At 44.2% G+C, this 12916-nt stretch overlaps 1 protein-coding gene across 2 annotated transcripts in view; it reads right to left on the bottom strand.

Annotated features, from left to right (window-relative positions):
- TTC37 (tetratricopeptide repeat domain 37) overlaps window positions 1–12916 on the bottom strand; it is a 539154-nt gene that overhangs the window by 146939 nt on the left and 379299 nt on the right. For both annotated transcript variants that reach the window (XM_029573103.1, XM_029573110.1), the window contains exon 29: window positions 2816–2940. In XM_029573103.1, coding sequence (XP_029428963.1) covers window positions 2816–2940 — 125 coding nt within the window. The remainder of the gene's footprint in view (window positions 1–2815; window positions 2941–12916) is intronic.

Raw genomic sequence — 12916 nt, 5'->3', positions numbered from 1 at the left:
GGTCTTCTACACGAAACAGTCATTTCTTGGGATGAATTCAGAAGATTTGACAATTCTGGTATATCTTGTTGTTCACTTTCTTCTTTTTTATTTGAATAAAGATAGTAAGCTTTGGATATCATAGGCTTCAGTTCCTCCGGGATTTTCAATATTTGAGAGACATAGAGCTTAAAAAGATCTACTGGGGAAATATTTTTCAAAACAGGGAAATTTAGAAATCTTAAGTTATGAGCTCTCAAAATGTTCTCAACTTTTTCTATTCTTTTATCAAATTCCAGTTCCTTTTGAATTATCACTGAATTCACTTGCTCCACTGACTCGATTTTCTCTTCCAGCTTTACAATTTTATCTTTCTGTGTTTTTATTTCTATTGCATTGTCCTTAACTTGCTGTTTAGTCTCAATTACTTCTTTGGTAAGTCCCAAAATTGCTTTTTCCAAAGATTGGAGAGCTTTCCAGATAATGTTTAATGATATCTCAGGTTCTGCTGTTGTATTTATTTGTAATAGATTATCCTGAGCCCCAACTTCACCCCTGCAGGCTGCTAGACCAACGCCATTACCAGGCTCCACTGTTCTTAACCTGGCTTCGAGACCAAGACCCGTGCTTTCCTCCCCTTCTCCGGGTTTTACCTTGTCTCCGTGCTCCTGCATGTTAAGACCTTTTCTTTCCCCAGCCTGCCGAGGTAGTGCAGCCTCTCCTCGGATCACCTCCGTTGGGCTCCCTTCACTCCGCTGGCCGTTTTCTTCCTCGTGGCCTGGTTGCGTTGGTCTCTCCGGTGAGCCGGGGCTGAGAGATATTTCGGTCGGGGACGTTGGCTCACGCTCCTGAGCACTTTCCCCAGCGACCTTCACACCCGGCGTTAACGGAGGGGCTGCAGCAAAGAAACTCCCGATAGTCGGCTGTGATGGCTCCAGCGGTGTAGAGGTATTTTCTCCGGTCTTTACCCGGGCTTTACGTTTGGTATGCGGCATGTTTGCAATGTTCCAACAGAAATTCTCAGGAGCTCCTACCGCTGCGTCCGCTCACGGCGCCATCTTGGAAAGCTCCCCCGATCCACCCCATTCTAACATAAGTAACATAAGAAAATGCCATACTGGGTCAGACCAAGGGTCCATCAAGCCCAGCATCCTGTTTCCAGCAGTGGTCAATCCAGGCCATAAGAACCTGGCAAGTACCCAAAAACTAAGTCTATTCCATGTTACCATTGCTAATGGCAGTGGCTATTCTCTAAGTGAACTTAATAGCAGGTAATGGACTTCTCCTCCAAGAACTTATCCAATCCTTTTTTAAACACAGCTATACTAACTGCACTAACCACATCCTCTGGCAACAAATTCCAGAGTTTAATTGTGCGCTGAGTAAAAAAGAACTTTCTCCGACTAGTTTTAAATGTGCCACATGCTAGCTTCATGGAATGCCCCCTAGTCTTTCTACTATCCGAAAGAGTAAATAACCGATTCACATCCACCGGTTCTAGACCTCTCAGTACTCACAGAACTTGCAAGTGAGGGACTGTCTGCCTTGGAGATACCAATTAAAACAGTAACTTTGTGGTGCAATGACATCTTCTTGGTGAACCTCCTATGGAATCTGGTCTGCTGGTTGTTCCGTTGACTATCAATTCCCCCTAGCCACAAAATCTGATTCAAGATACCCCTCAGACTCCACCCTACACTGGACCAACCAGAACCTCATGGTGGTAGAGCTTTTCCTGCTGGAGAGATCTGAAGGAAACCTTTGGGCAGCAGAAGCTACCCGAACAGAGAGACCAGACCTCTCCTCCTCCAGCACCACTGCCGCAGCCTTTCTAGTGCTATGGATAGCAGCGGGGTGTGACCTAAAGAAACTGTCAATCTGAGGACCTAGGTGTTGGGGATTCCGAAGGGGAAGTGACCCTTTTCCTCATCATTGCAGTCTAAACATGCAAACAGCAGCAAATGTTCTGCCTTCAGCTATTATTCCTTAGCTTTAGTGGCTATGCAGTCAGTTAAACCATATTCCCAGCTTCAGACAACAGAAAAAACACAAACTGATTAGATGAGATGAGGCTAATCAGCCTGGAAACTACAGACTGATTAACTTTCCCACCACCAAGATGAGACTAATGGAGAATCCTGAAGGAAAGAATAGTGAATTATCCAAAGGATGCCACTTGACTTTGGGTCCAAGCTCTGAATCTTTTATGTACCTAGCAATGCCTCTACCAAATATGATCGCATTACTCCAATATTATGTACATTACACTGGCTACCGTTGGATTATAGGATACAATATAAAATACTGATGATAATCCATAATGATTAATCAAAGACGCTCCTCATTGCATTAACTCATTACTCAATCTGTCATCCAGCCAAACGTCTATGCTCAGAGGGCCAATACATACTCAACATTCCAGCTTCAAATTAGTGAGATTGTCAGAAGTAAGAGAAAGGATGCTTTCTAGAAGAGGTGCAATGCTGTGGAATTAGCTCCCCTTGAATCTCCGTAAATAAGGCTGTGGGAAGACCTTTAAAAAAGGTCTATAAATATTTTAAAACAAATAAATATATTTTTATGACTATTAAGATGTTCAGGAATCTTGTCTTCTCTGACTTTATGAGGACATAACTTCTGTGGGAATGGCAACATGGAAATATTTGAATATATAAACTTTTATATTTGCAATAATTGGAAATCATGTGTGCATTTTTGGAACCAATGAGATCCTGTTGTAGTTATATTAAAAAAAACAAATAGAATTAAAAAAAAAACAACCCGAATTGCAAATATGAGAATGCCTTCAATCCCCTTACACAAATTAAACTCTTACCCTTGATGCTCTCAAGCAGAAACCCCTTTTTGAAGTAAGCTAGTGCAAGTGCTGTGATGTCATCAAACTTGGTGAGAGGAGATGATGTATAAGCCTGAATGGCTTTATCAGGCTGACCTATAGAGCTGAGAAGAAAATTTTAAAACGTTACTTTGATGTTGTGATCAGGGTCATCTACACACTACATAGGGTCCCAGTCCACAAACATAACGAGCAATGATTTAATGTACCAAGGTTTGCAGAATGACTAGCAGGAACCCATTTATACAAGGCAGTGAAACACGATGAGAGAAGAGACATTAAATCAGTAGTAATGTGGTATGGTTTGAAGCATCAAATGAAAACCATTAGTTCTTTGGGCGTTTTGTTTGATGCAGTTGGTAAAAGCAGGGCTTTAAACACATGATCACATCCATTTGAAAACAATGGAGAAAATCTGAAGAGTGAAAGAGAATCCAATAAAACCAAGACTTAATTTGTTTAGTTGTTTTACTCATTTTTAAGTCCATTTGCAAAATTTATTGTATGTGCTCTGTCTGGATTTGTTACATGAGGGCATTTAACTCCACTGAACCTCCTGATGTAACTACATCTACACTACTTGGCTTTTAAATAGAAGAACCAGTATAATATACCTAAGGTCCTTCATTTTCCATTTAAACTGATTTTCACCCATAAATTCCCAAAGTTTTCCCAACAGTGATAATTAGTTTAACCTGATTTTCACCCTAATTTTAGACTGATTAAAAAGCAGCAACTGCTGAAAGCCAGTGTGGGCCACAGCACCTACTGCATTTCAAGTCCTGCCCCTCATCAGTGAAAGTACTTGTTCACTAGTGTCTCTGATATGCCACTGGAGAGCAAATCCAGCCTTTCCTTCCCCCTAAACAGCCAAAATGCCTGCTGCTTGGTACCACCAACACAGCATTTGAAGTAGACCATACCCACCAGAAGCATTTGCCAGCAGGCTCCCTGGCCCCACACAAAAGCAGAAGTGTGGTGCTGCAGAATACGGGAGCCTCAGTAAGCCTGCTGCCGAAGGAGAGAGGAGAATCCTGGAGCCACCACATAAGGAAGAATGTTTTTGCAATGGGGGAGGGGCGAAGGAGGAGATTCTCAGGGATGTGGGGAGAGAAAGGGACATGCTAGGGTTGGGGGTAGAGATAGGGATGCTGCTGAATGAGTAAGTGGAAAAATCTGCTTAATATTGTTCTATTGTACTGGCTTCTGTCCACCAAAATAAACAGTGATATTACCCCGAAAAATAACGAGTCCCATTTTCCACTGATTTTCCTTGTTTTTGTTCTTGTCATAATAAACCCTGATAAATTCCCAGGAAAAATTAAAAAAAAAAGAAAAAATCAAAAATTAAGATCCTAAAATGCTATTAGGAGCTAATGTAATATTTTATGCATTGGAGCCGAATATGCACATATATGCAAGATCTCTTTATTACAATAATTTGTATATTTTTAAAATCAACTTGCATTTAAAAATGTTACATCAATTATATATCTAGATAGCTTTCAGGCTTAAAGATATTTGTTCATTATATTCAGCTTTTTTTTTTATATTATATTCTCACACATGCAAATCTGCACTTTGCTTTTCCTTGTATCTACTGTTATTTCACTAGTTAAGAGCATCTAGTTTATGCTAAAAATTCCCTTAGGAAAATGCATCAATTAGACCCAGATGTAGCCTATCCCAGAACCTTACCACTGAGAATGTAAAAATCATTTCAATTTTCAAGCATATCAGCTTATATCCAATGAAGCTATCATTCCTATCTCTGTTGAATTGCTTCACTTGCACAGTTTTCTTAAGTACAATGCATTCTCTCTCCCTTAGACTTGTTTTCTGTATTTAAAAACATGTCTGCAAACAAGGAACTACATACATCCTTTCTACAATATATCAGGCTGTGTACACAATTTACATCCTCTATATTCCATCTGTTTGAAATAGAAGGAAAACACTTCAAATTAATGCATGATTGTTTCTCTTTCTTTCATTACTATATTACTCAGGACCATACTAAGTAGGAGATATAATCATATTTAATTTGTAGAATTCTAGGTAATGGGCTTGATAAATACTATTTACAGTGACATGTTAACTATATACAAGGTTGAAACATTTCTCCAGTATTTACATACCAGGAACACAATGCACTTATGTACTCCTGCTGCTGCCTCCCCCATCTCAAGCTAGGGAGACAGATGGCAGGAGAACATGGTGAGTGCACACCTCTGGTGTGTCTCTCCTAAATCCCTCCCCTGCTGCAGAGTCCTCTCTCTGCCTTCCCAGATCCTGACTGATGTTGAAGACACTGTCTGCTCCTCTTGGAATCTGACTGAGGCCTAAAATTCTGCCTGCTTCTCTAGGGCCCTGACTGGGACCTAAAGACAGACACCGTCTTGCTCACCAAAAAAAAATCCACCCACCCCAAGTGAGCAGGGAAACAATTTCTCTAAACTTGACTATACTACACTAATTAAAAAAAAAAAAAAAAAAGGGCAAACTGATACAACAGGGTACTTCAATGAAGGGAAGTACCTGTCCTCCCATACTGTAAATTATCTTATTTCTTGAACAAAACTATGCCAATAGGCAAACATTCAACACCTAATACTCATTCCAGCTTTAGGATGTAAGAATGTTTTTGAATTCTGTATTCGGTCTGAATAAAAATATGTATTTTAACAATGGGGGTGCATGTGTTAAAGAAAGGGCACGGTGTCTTCCAACACAGACTGGCAAACCTACGGAGGAGGTCTTTAATCTAGGATCATCAGGGATAGGTGTACAAAACATTAAAGTAAAACATTAAATACTTGTGTAAAAAAAAAAAAAAAAAGGGAAAAAAAGGGCAACATCTGGAAAGCTATGTACACTAAAGCTTATAGTATGGGGAAAAAAAGTCCTGGATCTAGAAGGAATCACAGAAGAAGCTGATTTGGATCTGTGGCTGCTATGGAGACATGGCACATGGAAAACCATCACTGAGATATAGTTATGCCAGGTTACAATCTACTCAGAAAAGACTGAATAGGAAGGAAGGAAGGAGGCTGGCAGTATATATAGAAAATATTAAAACAATGGAATTGCAGGGCATTTAAGGTAAGGAGGAGGCACTGTGGGTTAATCTGGAAACAAGGAATAAAAAAGCAAGTTTGCTTACCGTAAATGGTGTTTTCCGTAGATAGCAGGGTGAATTAGCCATGCTGCCTGGGGGAACGTCCTCTGGTCCCCTAGGTGGCGGAGCTCCTCAAAACAGAGCTTTATATGCCTATGTGTATCCTCTCCCATGCGGCTCCCAGCTTGCCTCAGTCTGTTATCCAAGCTTGTACTGCACTGTTAGGAGACGGTCCAGAGAGGCGGGTGGGTTAGCATGGCTAATTCACTGTGCTATCTATGGAAAACACCATTTACGGTAAGCAAACTTGCTTTTTCCCTCTGCAGATAAGCAGGCTGAATTAGCCATGTTGCCTGGGGAGTCCCCAGCTGGAAGGTTGACCGGTCTCATGGTCCCTGAAGTGGTGCGCAGTCCATTCCGGTCCTTGTAGGAGGTGCGCTCAACCTGGTACTCTGGTGCAGACAGTCTCTTTAGTTGTTCCTGACAGAAGGATGGCTCGACTCACCACAACATCTGTAGCTGCCTGCCGGTTGAGACAATAATGTGAAGTGAAAGAATGCAGGGATGACCACGTTGCAGTTTTGCATATGTCCTGTATAGGCACCTCGCTTAGGTGGGCGATGGAAGCTGCCATTGCTCTGAGTTGGTGGGCCTTTGGTGAGGAAGACAGGGTTTCCGCTCTTTTGCTGTAACAGAACAGGATGCATTGGGAGATCCAAGATGATAGGGTTCTCTTGGAGACGGGCAGTCTGGGGGTGTTCAGGTTCAAGGAGACAGAGTTGGGAGGGCCTAGATTCTAGATGTGTGCACCGTTTGTAGTAAAGCCAAGGCATGCTTGCAATCCAACGTGTAAAGCCGTCTTTCCATTTCAGATTTGTGCAGCTTCGGGAAGAAGGTAGGTAAGGTGATTGTCTGGATGAGGTGGAATGCTGATACCACCTTGGGGAGGAAGGACGGATGAATTCTTAATGTCACCTGAAATTCTGCATGACAGGGTAGTGCTCCGCACCCATCCTAAATTTTTACCAAAGGTAGTATCAGAATTTCATATTAATCAATCTATCATCCTACCTACTTTCTTTCCCCATTCAAACCCAAGAGAAAGGCTCTCCATTCCTTGGACTGTAAACGTGCCCTAGCCTTCTATCTATAGCGCTCATCATCCCACAGGAAATCCACTCAATTATTGTGTCTTTCGATACCATCAAATTGGGAAATCCAGTGGGAAAGCAGACCCTCTCCTCCTGGTTGGCAGACTGTATCTCCTTTTGCTACCAGCAAGCAAGCATTCCGCTGCAAGACCATGTGAAAGCACACTCTATCAGGGCCATGGCGACATCAGAAAACACAAGAACTCCAGGTATAGTGAATAATGGACCAACACTTGCAGTTCACTGACCCTCCTTGCTGAGGTGATGGCGATGAGGAAGAGGTCTTTCCAGGAGATACACCTCATATGACTACTGTCCAGAAGTTCAAAGGGTGGGAGCATCAACTGTTCTAGAACTAGGTTGAGATCCCATGGAAATGGTGGCTTCTGAACCAGCGGGCGCAGCTGTAGAATGCCCTTCTTGAATCTAGAAACGAGCGGGTGGCTTGACACCGGGAAGCCATCATGAGGGAGGTGGTAAGCTGCGATAGCGCTGACATGTATTCTGACAGATGCTGTTGAGAGTCCTGCCTGGTATAGAGTGTGGAGGTATTCCAGCAGGCATTCTGGAAGGCAGGAAAAGGGGTCTAACTCTGTGCTCACCACACCACTTAGAGCAGTGATTTTCAACCATTTTTGAGTCGCGGCACACTTTTTACACTTAAAAAATCCCGGGGCACACCACCAACCAAAATGGCACAAAATGACACTAAAACAGTACATATTATACATATGTTTAAAAATATAGATTCTAAATGTATCTATACTCATTCAGTGTGAAACCTGGGCCTGTTTCGATGAACACAAAAGGGATATCCTGGCAGGAATGGTGGAAAGACACACACGAAGCTCTTCCTCAACAGTTCTCAGTCTCTCCCTGTTTTTAGTTTTTATGGCAGTCAAGCTTGAGAAGCCCAGCTCACATAGATATGTGGTTGAAAATGGGAGCAATGTCAAAATAGCTTTGTTGGCCAGAATGGGGAACTCCTTGGCAACAGATAACCAAAAACTGTCTAAAGGAAGATCAGCAAACTTTAGCTTTAAACCGCGATCTTGCTTCAGTTCAATGAGTTCCTCTTGCTCCTTTAAAGTCATGTCCTTTCCAGCAACGGATAATGAACTGTATGGGTCCCTAACCCAGTCAAGGCATTCTGTGAAGGCTGAAGAGAAATAAAACGACAATTTCTCCTCAAGAGTTTTCAAATGTCTGCCAATCACCTCGCACATTGCAGCAGTGTTGCCATCATGCAGTTTCTCGGTGAGCGGGAACATCTGAAGGTTGCCACCCTGAACATGTTGTTGCCAGAGCTGCACCTTTAAACGGAATCCGTTCATTTTATCAGTGCTTGTAAGCAGGTTTTCATTTCGGCCTTGCATCCGTGTGTTCAGTTCATTCAGATATTGAAATATATCAGCCAGGTATGCCAGCTTTGTACACCACTCATCACTTGCAAGCAGCTTTGAAAAATCGGACCTCTCGTTTGTCAGAAATATTTTAAGTTCCTCTCGCAATTCATACACACGGGCCAGCACTTTGCCGCGTGACAGCCACCGGACCTCCGTGTGGAGCAATAAGATTTTATGTTCCGCTTCCATTTCTGTACACAAAGACGCAAATAAGCGACATCGCAAAGGTCGCATCTTCACAAAGTTCACTATGCGCACAACATCATCCAACACAGGAACTAGATCTGCTGGTAAGGTCTTTGCAACGAGGGCCTCACGGTGCAAGAAACAGTGGGTAACAAGAACATCTGGGTTTCTTTCTTTAACCCTACTTACAAAGCCTTTGATGCGCCCGACCATGGCTGCGGCTCCATCAGTGCAGACACCTGTGCAGTTTTCCCATGTAAGCCCACTTTTATCAAGATATTCCGATGTGACCTGGAATATTACCTCTCCTGTTGATTTTTCTGGCAGTGCCTTGCAAAATAGGAAGTTTTCTCTAATGGCTTCTCCATCCACAAAACGCACATTGGCCAACAGCTGACAATGTCCACTGATATCCGTCGACTCATCAAGTTGCAAGGCAAATTTCTTACTGATGCGCACCTTTTCCAAAACAACTGTTTCAATGTCAGCAGACATGTCATCAATCCGTCTGGAAATTGTGTTATCAGAGAGAGGCACTTTAGCTATCTCTTTGGCTGCGTCAGGGCCAAGCATCTCATTTACAATAGCTTTACAAGCTGGTAGTATTAATGTTTCTGCCACAGTGTGAGACTTTTTTGATTTAGCTATGAGTTCAGCAAGGTAGCTAGCTTTGAGGGCTCTCTCATTTACCTGTGTGCTTTTTCTCAAAAAAGCTTCTCTCTCATTGTTTGTACGTAAGCGTACAAAATACTCCATCGGCTTGTTTTGAACGGAAGAGTGTTTCGTTTGGAGATGGCGTTTAAGCTTGCTTGGCACCATGGCGCTATTGGATAGCTTCTCACCACACACCAAGCACAGTGGTGTTGGTGCTGTCGCATCCCCAGTGAAAGTAAATCCAAATGAAAGATAGCTTTCACTGTATTGCCTTGAGCTCACCGTCTTGTCTTTTTTCTTTTGTCGACCTCTCATACTAGGGCCTTCATCTAGGTCAGAATTATGTCCAGGGTCTTGTTCGGCATTTGCCTTTTCCATTCTCAAATACTTCTCCATCACTGCTGAGATAGTGTGCGCAGCCACACACTAAAATAGAAGAGTATTACATTATCTGCCACACTTAAAGGACCTCTGCCAAGCATATACTGCAATATAAAGGGGTACAATGAGAAATACTATGGTCATGAGGCCAGAGTACAAGTACCAGCTCGGTGATGTCATTAAGTCGCGCGAGCGTTCAAAGCTCGCGCATGTGTTATTGTACACGGCTCCTACACTGTAGGAAGCGTGACTGCGCATCGTAGGGGAACAAAACACAGGGGGCACTATAGTTTGGGGAACTTTCCCCGCGGCACACCCGACCATGTGTCGCGGCACACTAGTGTACCGCGGCACACTGGTTGAAAATCACTGACTTAGAGTACCTGATCTACTTGGCTTGGTAGTTTTTTCTGGTAGAGTACGTCCAGGAGGACACCAGTACATCTTGAATTGGTAATGGTAGGTTTAGGTATGTTAATACTGTCCTTTCAATCTCCACGCTGACAGATAGAGGAAAGACAGCATGGGGTGAAGAAGGGACCCTCTGTCCTGTGACATCAGGTTCCAAGCATGCCCGAGGGGTACTGGCTGCCTGATTGATAGCTGACTAGGTAGGTGTACCACAGTTGCCTGGGCCAAGCCAAAGCTATGAGAATGAGATCTGTTCTGTCTGTGATGACCTTCTGGACGGTCCTTGATAGGAGCTTTACTCATTCCTCCATCCTGTGCTAGGCAGTGCTTACTGGGGTAGACGGAACAGAACATGGGCACTTTCTTGTGTTTTCTGTGGTGAAGAGATCTATGGAAGGGTGGCCCCACACTTGAAAGACGCGGTCTGCCACCTCCTGGTTGAGTTTCCATTCGTGGGGATGGAAAATCCTACTGAGTCTGTCTGCTCTTGAGTTTACTATACCGGGGAGATAAGTTGCTTGGAGTGCAATGGACTCCCCTTCCGCCCATTCCAAGATGCATATGGCATCTCGGCAGAGCTTCCATGAACTGGACCCCCCTTCTTTATGTAGAACATCGCCACTGTTTGTCTGTGTGGACCATGACTGTCTTCCCCCATAGGTTGTACCTGAACGTGCGCAAGGTATACCTGATCGCTTGCAGTTCCAACAGGTTTATTTGCTGCATTTTCTCCCGGTCGGATCATTGGCCTTGGGTTTGAAACTGATCTGTGTAGGCTCCCCAGCCTCTGCATTCCCATGAACAGTGACTTAGGGTGCAGCTTTCACTGGAGATAGCAGAGTTGCTTACCTGTAACAGGTATTATCACAGGACAGCAGGATGGATGCCCAATCATGGATGGAGCCCAATCATGGAATACTTTTGTCAAAGTTTCTAGAACTTTGACTGGCACCTACTGGGCATGCCCATCATGGCACCAACCCTGCATCCAGCAGGGGTCCCCCTTCAGTCTCGTGTATAGTAAAAAGTACGTGCCAAAAATAAAATAATAAAACGAGAAAGAACCCAACTCCGTGGGGTGGCGGCAGGTTTCGTGAGGAGTAACATCCTGCTGTCCTTTGAGAACACCTGTTACAGGTAAGCAACTCTGCTTTCTCACAGGACAAGCAGAATGGTAGTCCTCATATATGGGTGAACAGCAAGCTGAGGATGCCCAAGCAATGCACCAAATGGACCCAAAGATGTGCAACAGGCACTACAACAGGGGTGGAAATTTGGTTAGGAGGTTATCCTGAAACCCTGAATGGGTCGCTGGAAGGATGTTGGGAAGTTAGACTAAAAATAAATTGCGAAGAATCGACTGGCCAAAGATGGAATCTTGCCGGCCAGCCTTATCTAAGCAATAATGGGCTGTGAAAGTATGGAGGGAGCTCCAGGTAGCAGCCAGCAAGCGGCACTGAACGGAGGTGCACTACTGATGTCGCCATGGCCCTGATAGAGTGTGCTTTCACATGGTCTTGCAGCGGAATGCTTGCTTGCTGGTAGCAAAAGGAGATACAGTCTGCCAACCAGGAGGAGAGGGTCTGCTTTCCCACTGGATTTCCCAATTTGATGGTATCGAAAGACACAATAATTGAGTGGATTTCCTGTGGGATGATGAGCGCTATAGATAGAAGGCTAGGGCACGTTTACAGTCCAAGGAATGGAGAGCCTTTCTCTTGGGTTTGAATGGGGAAAGAAAGTAGGTAGGATGATAGATTGATTAATATGAAATTCTGATACTACCTTTGGTAAAAATTTAGGATGGGTGCGGAGCACTACCCTGTCATGCAGAATTTTAGTGTAAGGCGGGTAGATGACTAATGCCTGCAACTCATTAATTCTGCGAGTGGATGTTATAGCAAGAAGAAAGATCACCTACATTGAGGTCCCAAGCAGGGGCCGGAGGGGGCAGTGGTGGTTTTAGGTGGAGCAAGCCTCACATGAAGCACTACTAAGGGTTGTTTTGAGAGAGAAACATCTCCCACGCCGTTATGAAACGTGGCAACCGCACTTACGTGCACCCTGATGGAGGCCTGACTCTGACAGGTGCCAGAGATAGTCCAGGAACTTCGCAGTGGAACAAGTGAAGGGTTCTATGGACATGGAAATGCACCAGACCGTAAACCTCTTCCATTTAGAACAATAAGCCCGTCAGGGACAGGGCCTGGATGTTGGGGTGGCGCAGGTACCTGTCATTCTGAGTTATCAGAAGTGGATCCTTCCCCAGAGGTTTGTGCTGGAGTACTGATAGGTCGTAGAGGATTGGAAACCACACCTGGCGTGGCCAGTGAGGGGCTATCAGAATCATTAAGCCCTTGTCCCTCTGTAATGTCAGAAGAGTCTTTGATGACTGGAAGTGGAGGCTAAGCGGAGAGACCGCTGGCCCACGAGAGGACGAAAGCGTCCCTCGCTGTGAGTGGTGGCTGAGAATGAGTGAGCAGACGTTCTCTGCTTTGTGGTTGTGGACTGATGCAAAGAGGGTAACCTCAACATTGGAATATTGTATCCACTACGTGGGGTTGAGACCACGTGTGTGGATGAAATGTGCGACTCAACCTGTCCGCTAGTACATTGTCCACGCCCGCCAAGTAGGTGGCTCTGAGGTACATTGAGTGGGAAAGGGCCCACGCCCATATCTGTGCAGCTTCCTGACACAGGAGATAGGAGCCCGTTCCCCCTTGCTTGTTGATGTACCACATCGCCACCTGATTGTCTGTTTGAATCAGGATGG

The sequence above is a fragment of the Rhinatrema bivittatum genome, chromosome 1, assembly GCF_901001135.1.
Source record: "Rhinatrema bivittatum chromosome 1, aRhiBiv1.1, whole genome shotgun sequence".
NCBI classification, from domain to species: domain Eukaryota; kingdom Metazoa; phylum Chordata; class Amphibia; order Gymnophiona; family Rhinatrematidae; genus Rhinatrema; species Rhinatrema bivittatum.
Note: the sequence above shows the minus strand (reverse complement) of the source record. Positions and strands in the feature narration are given on the sequence as shown.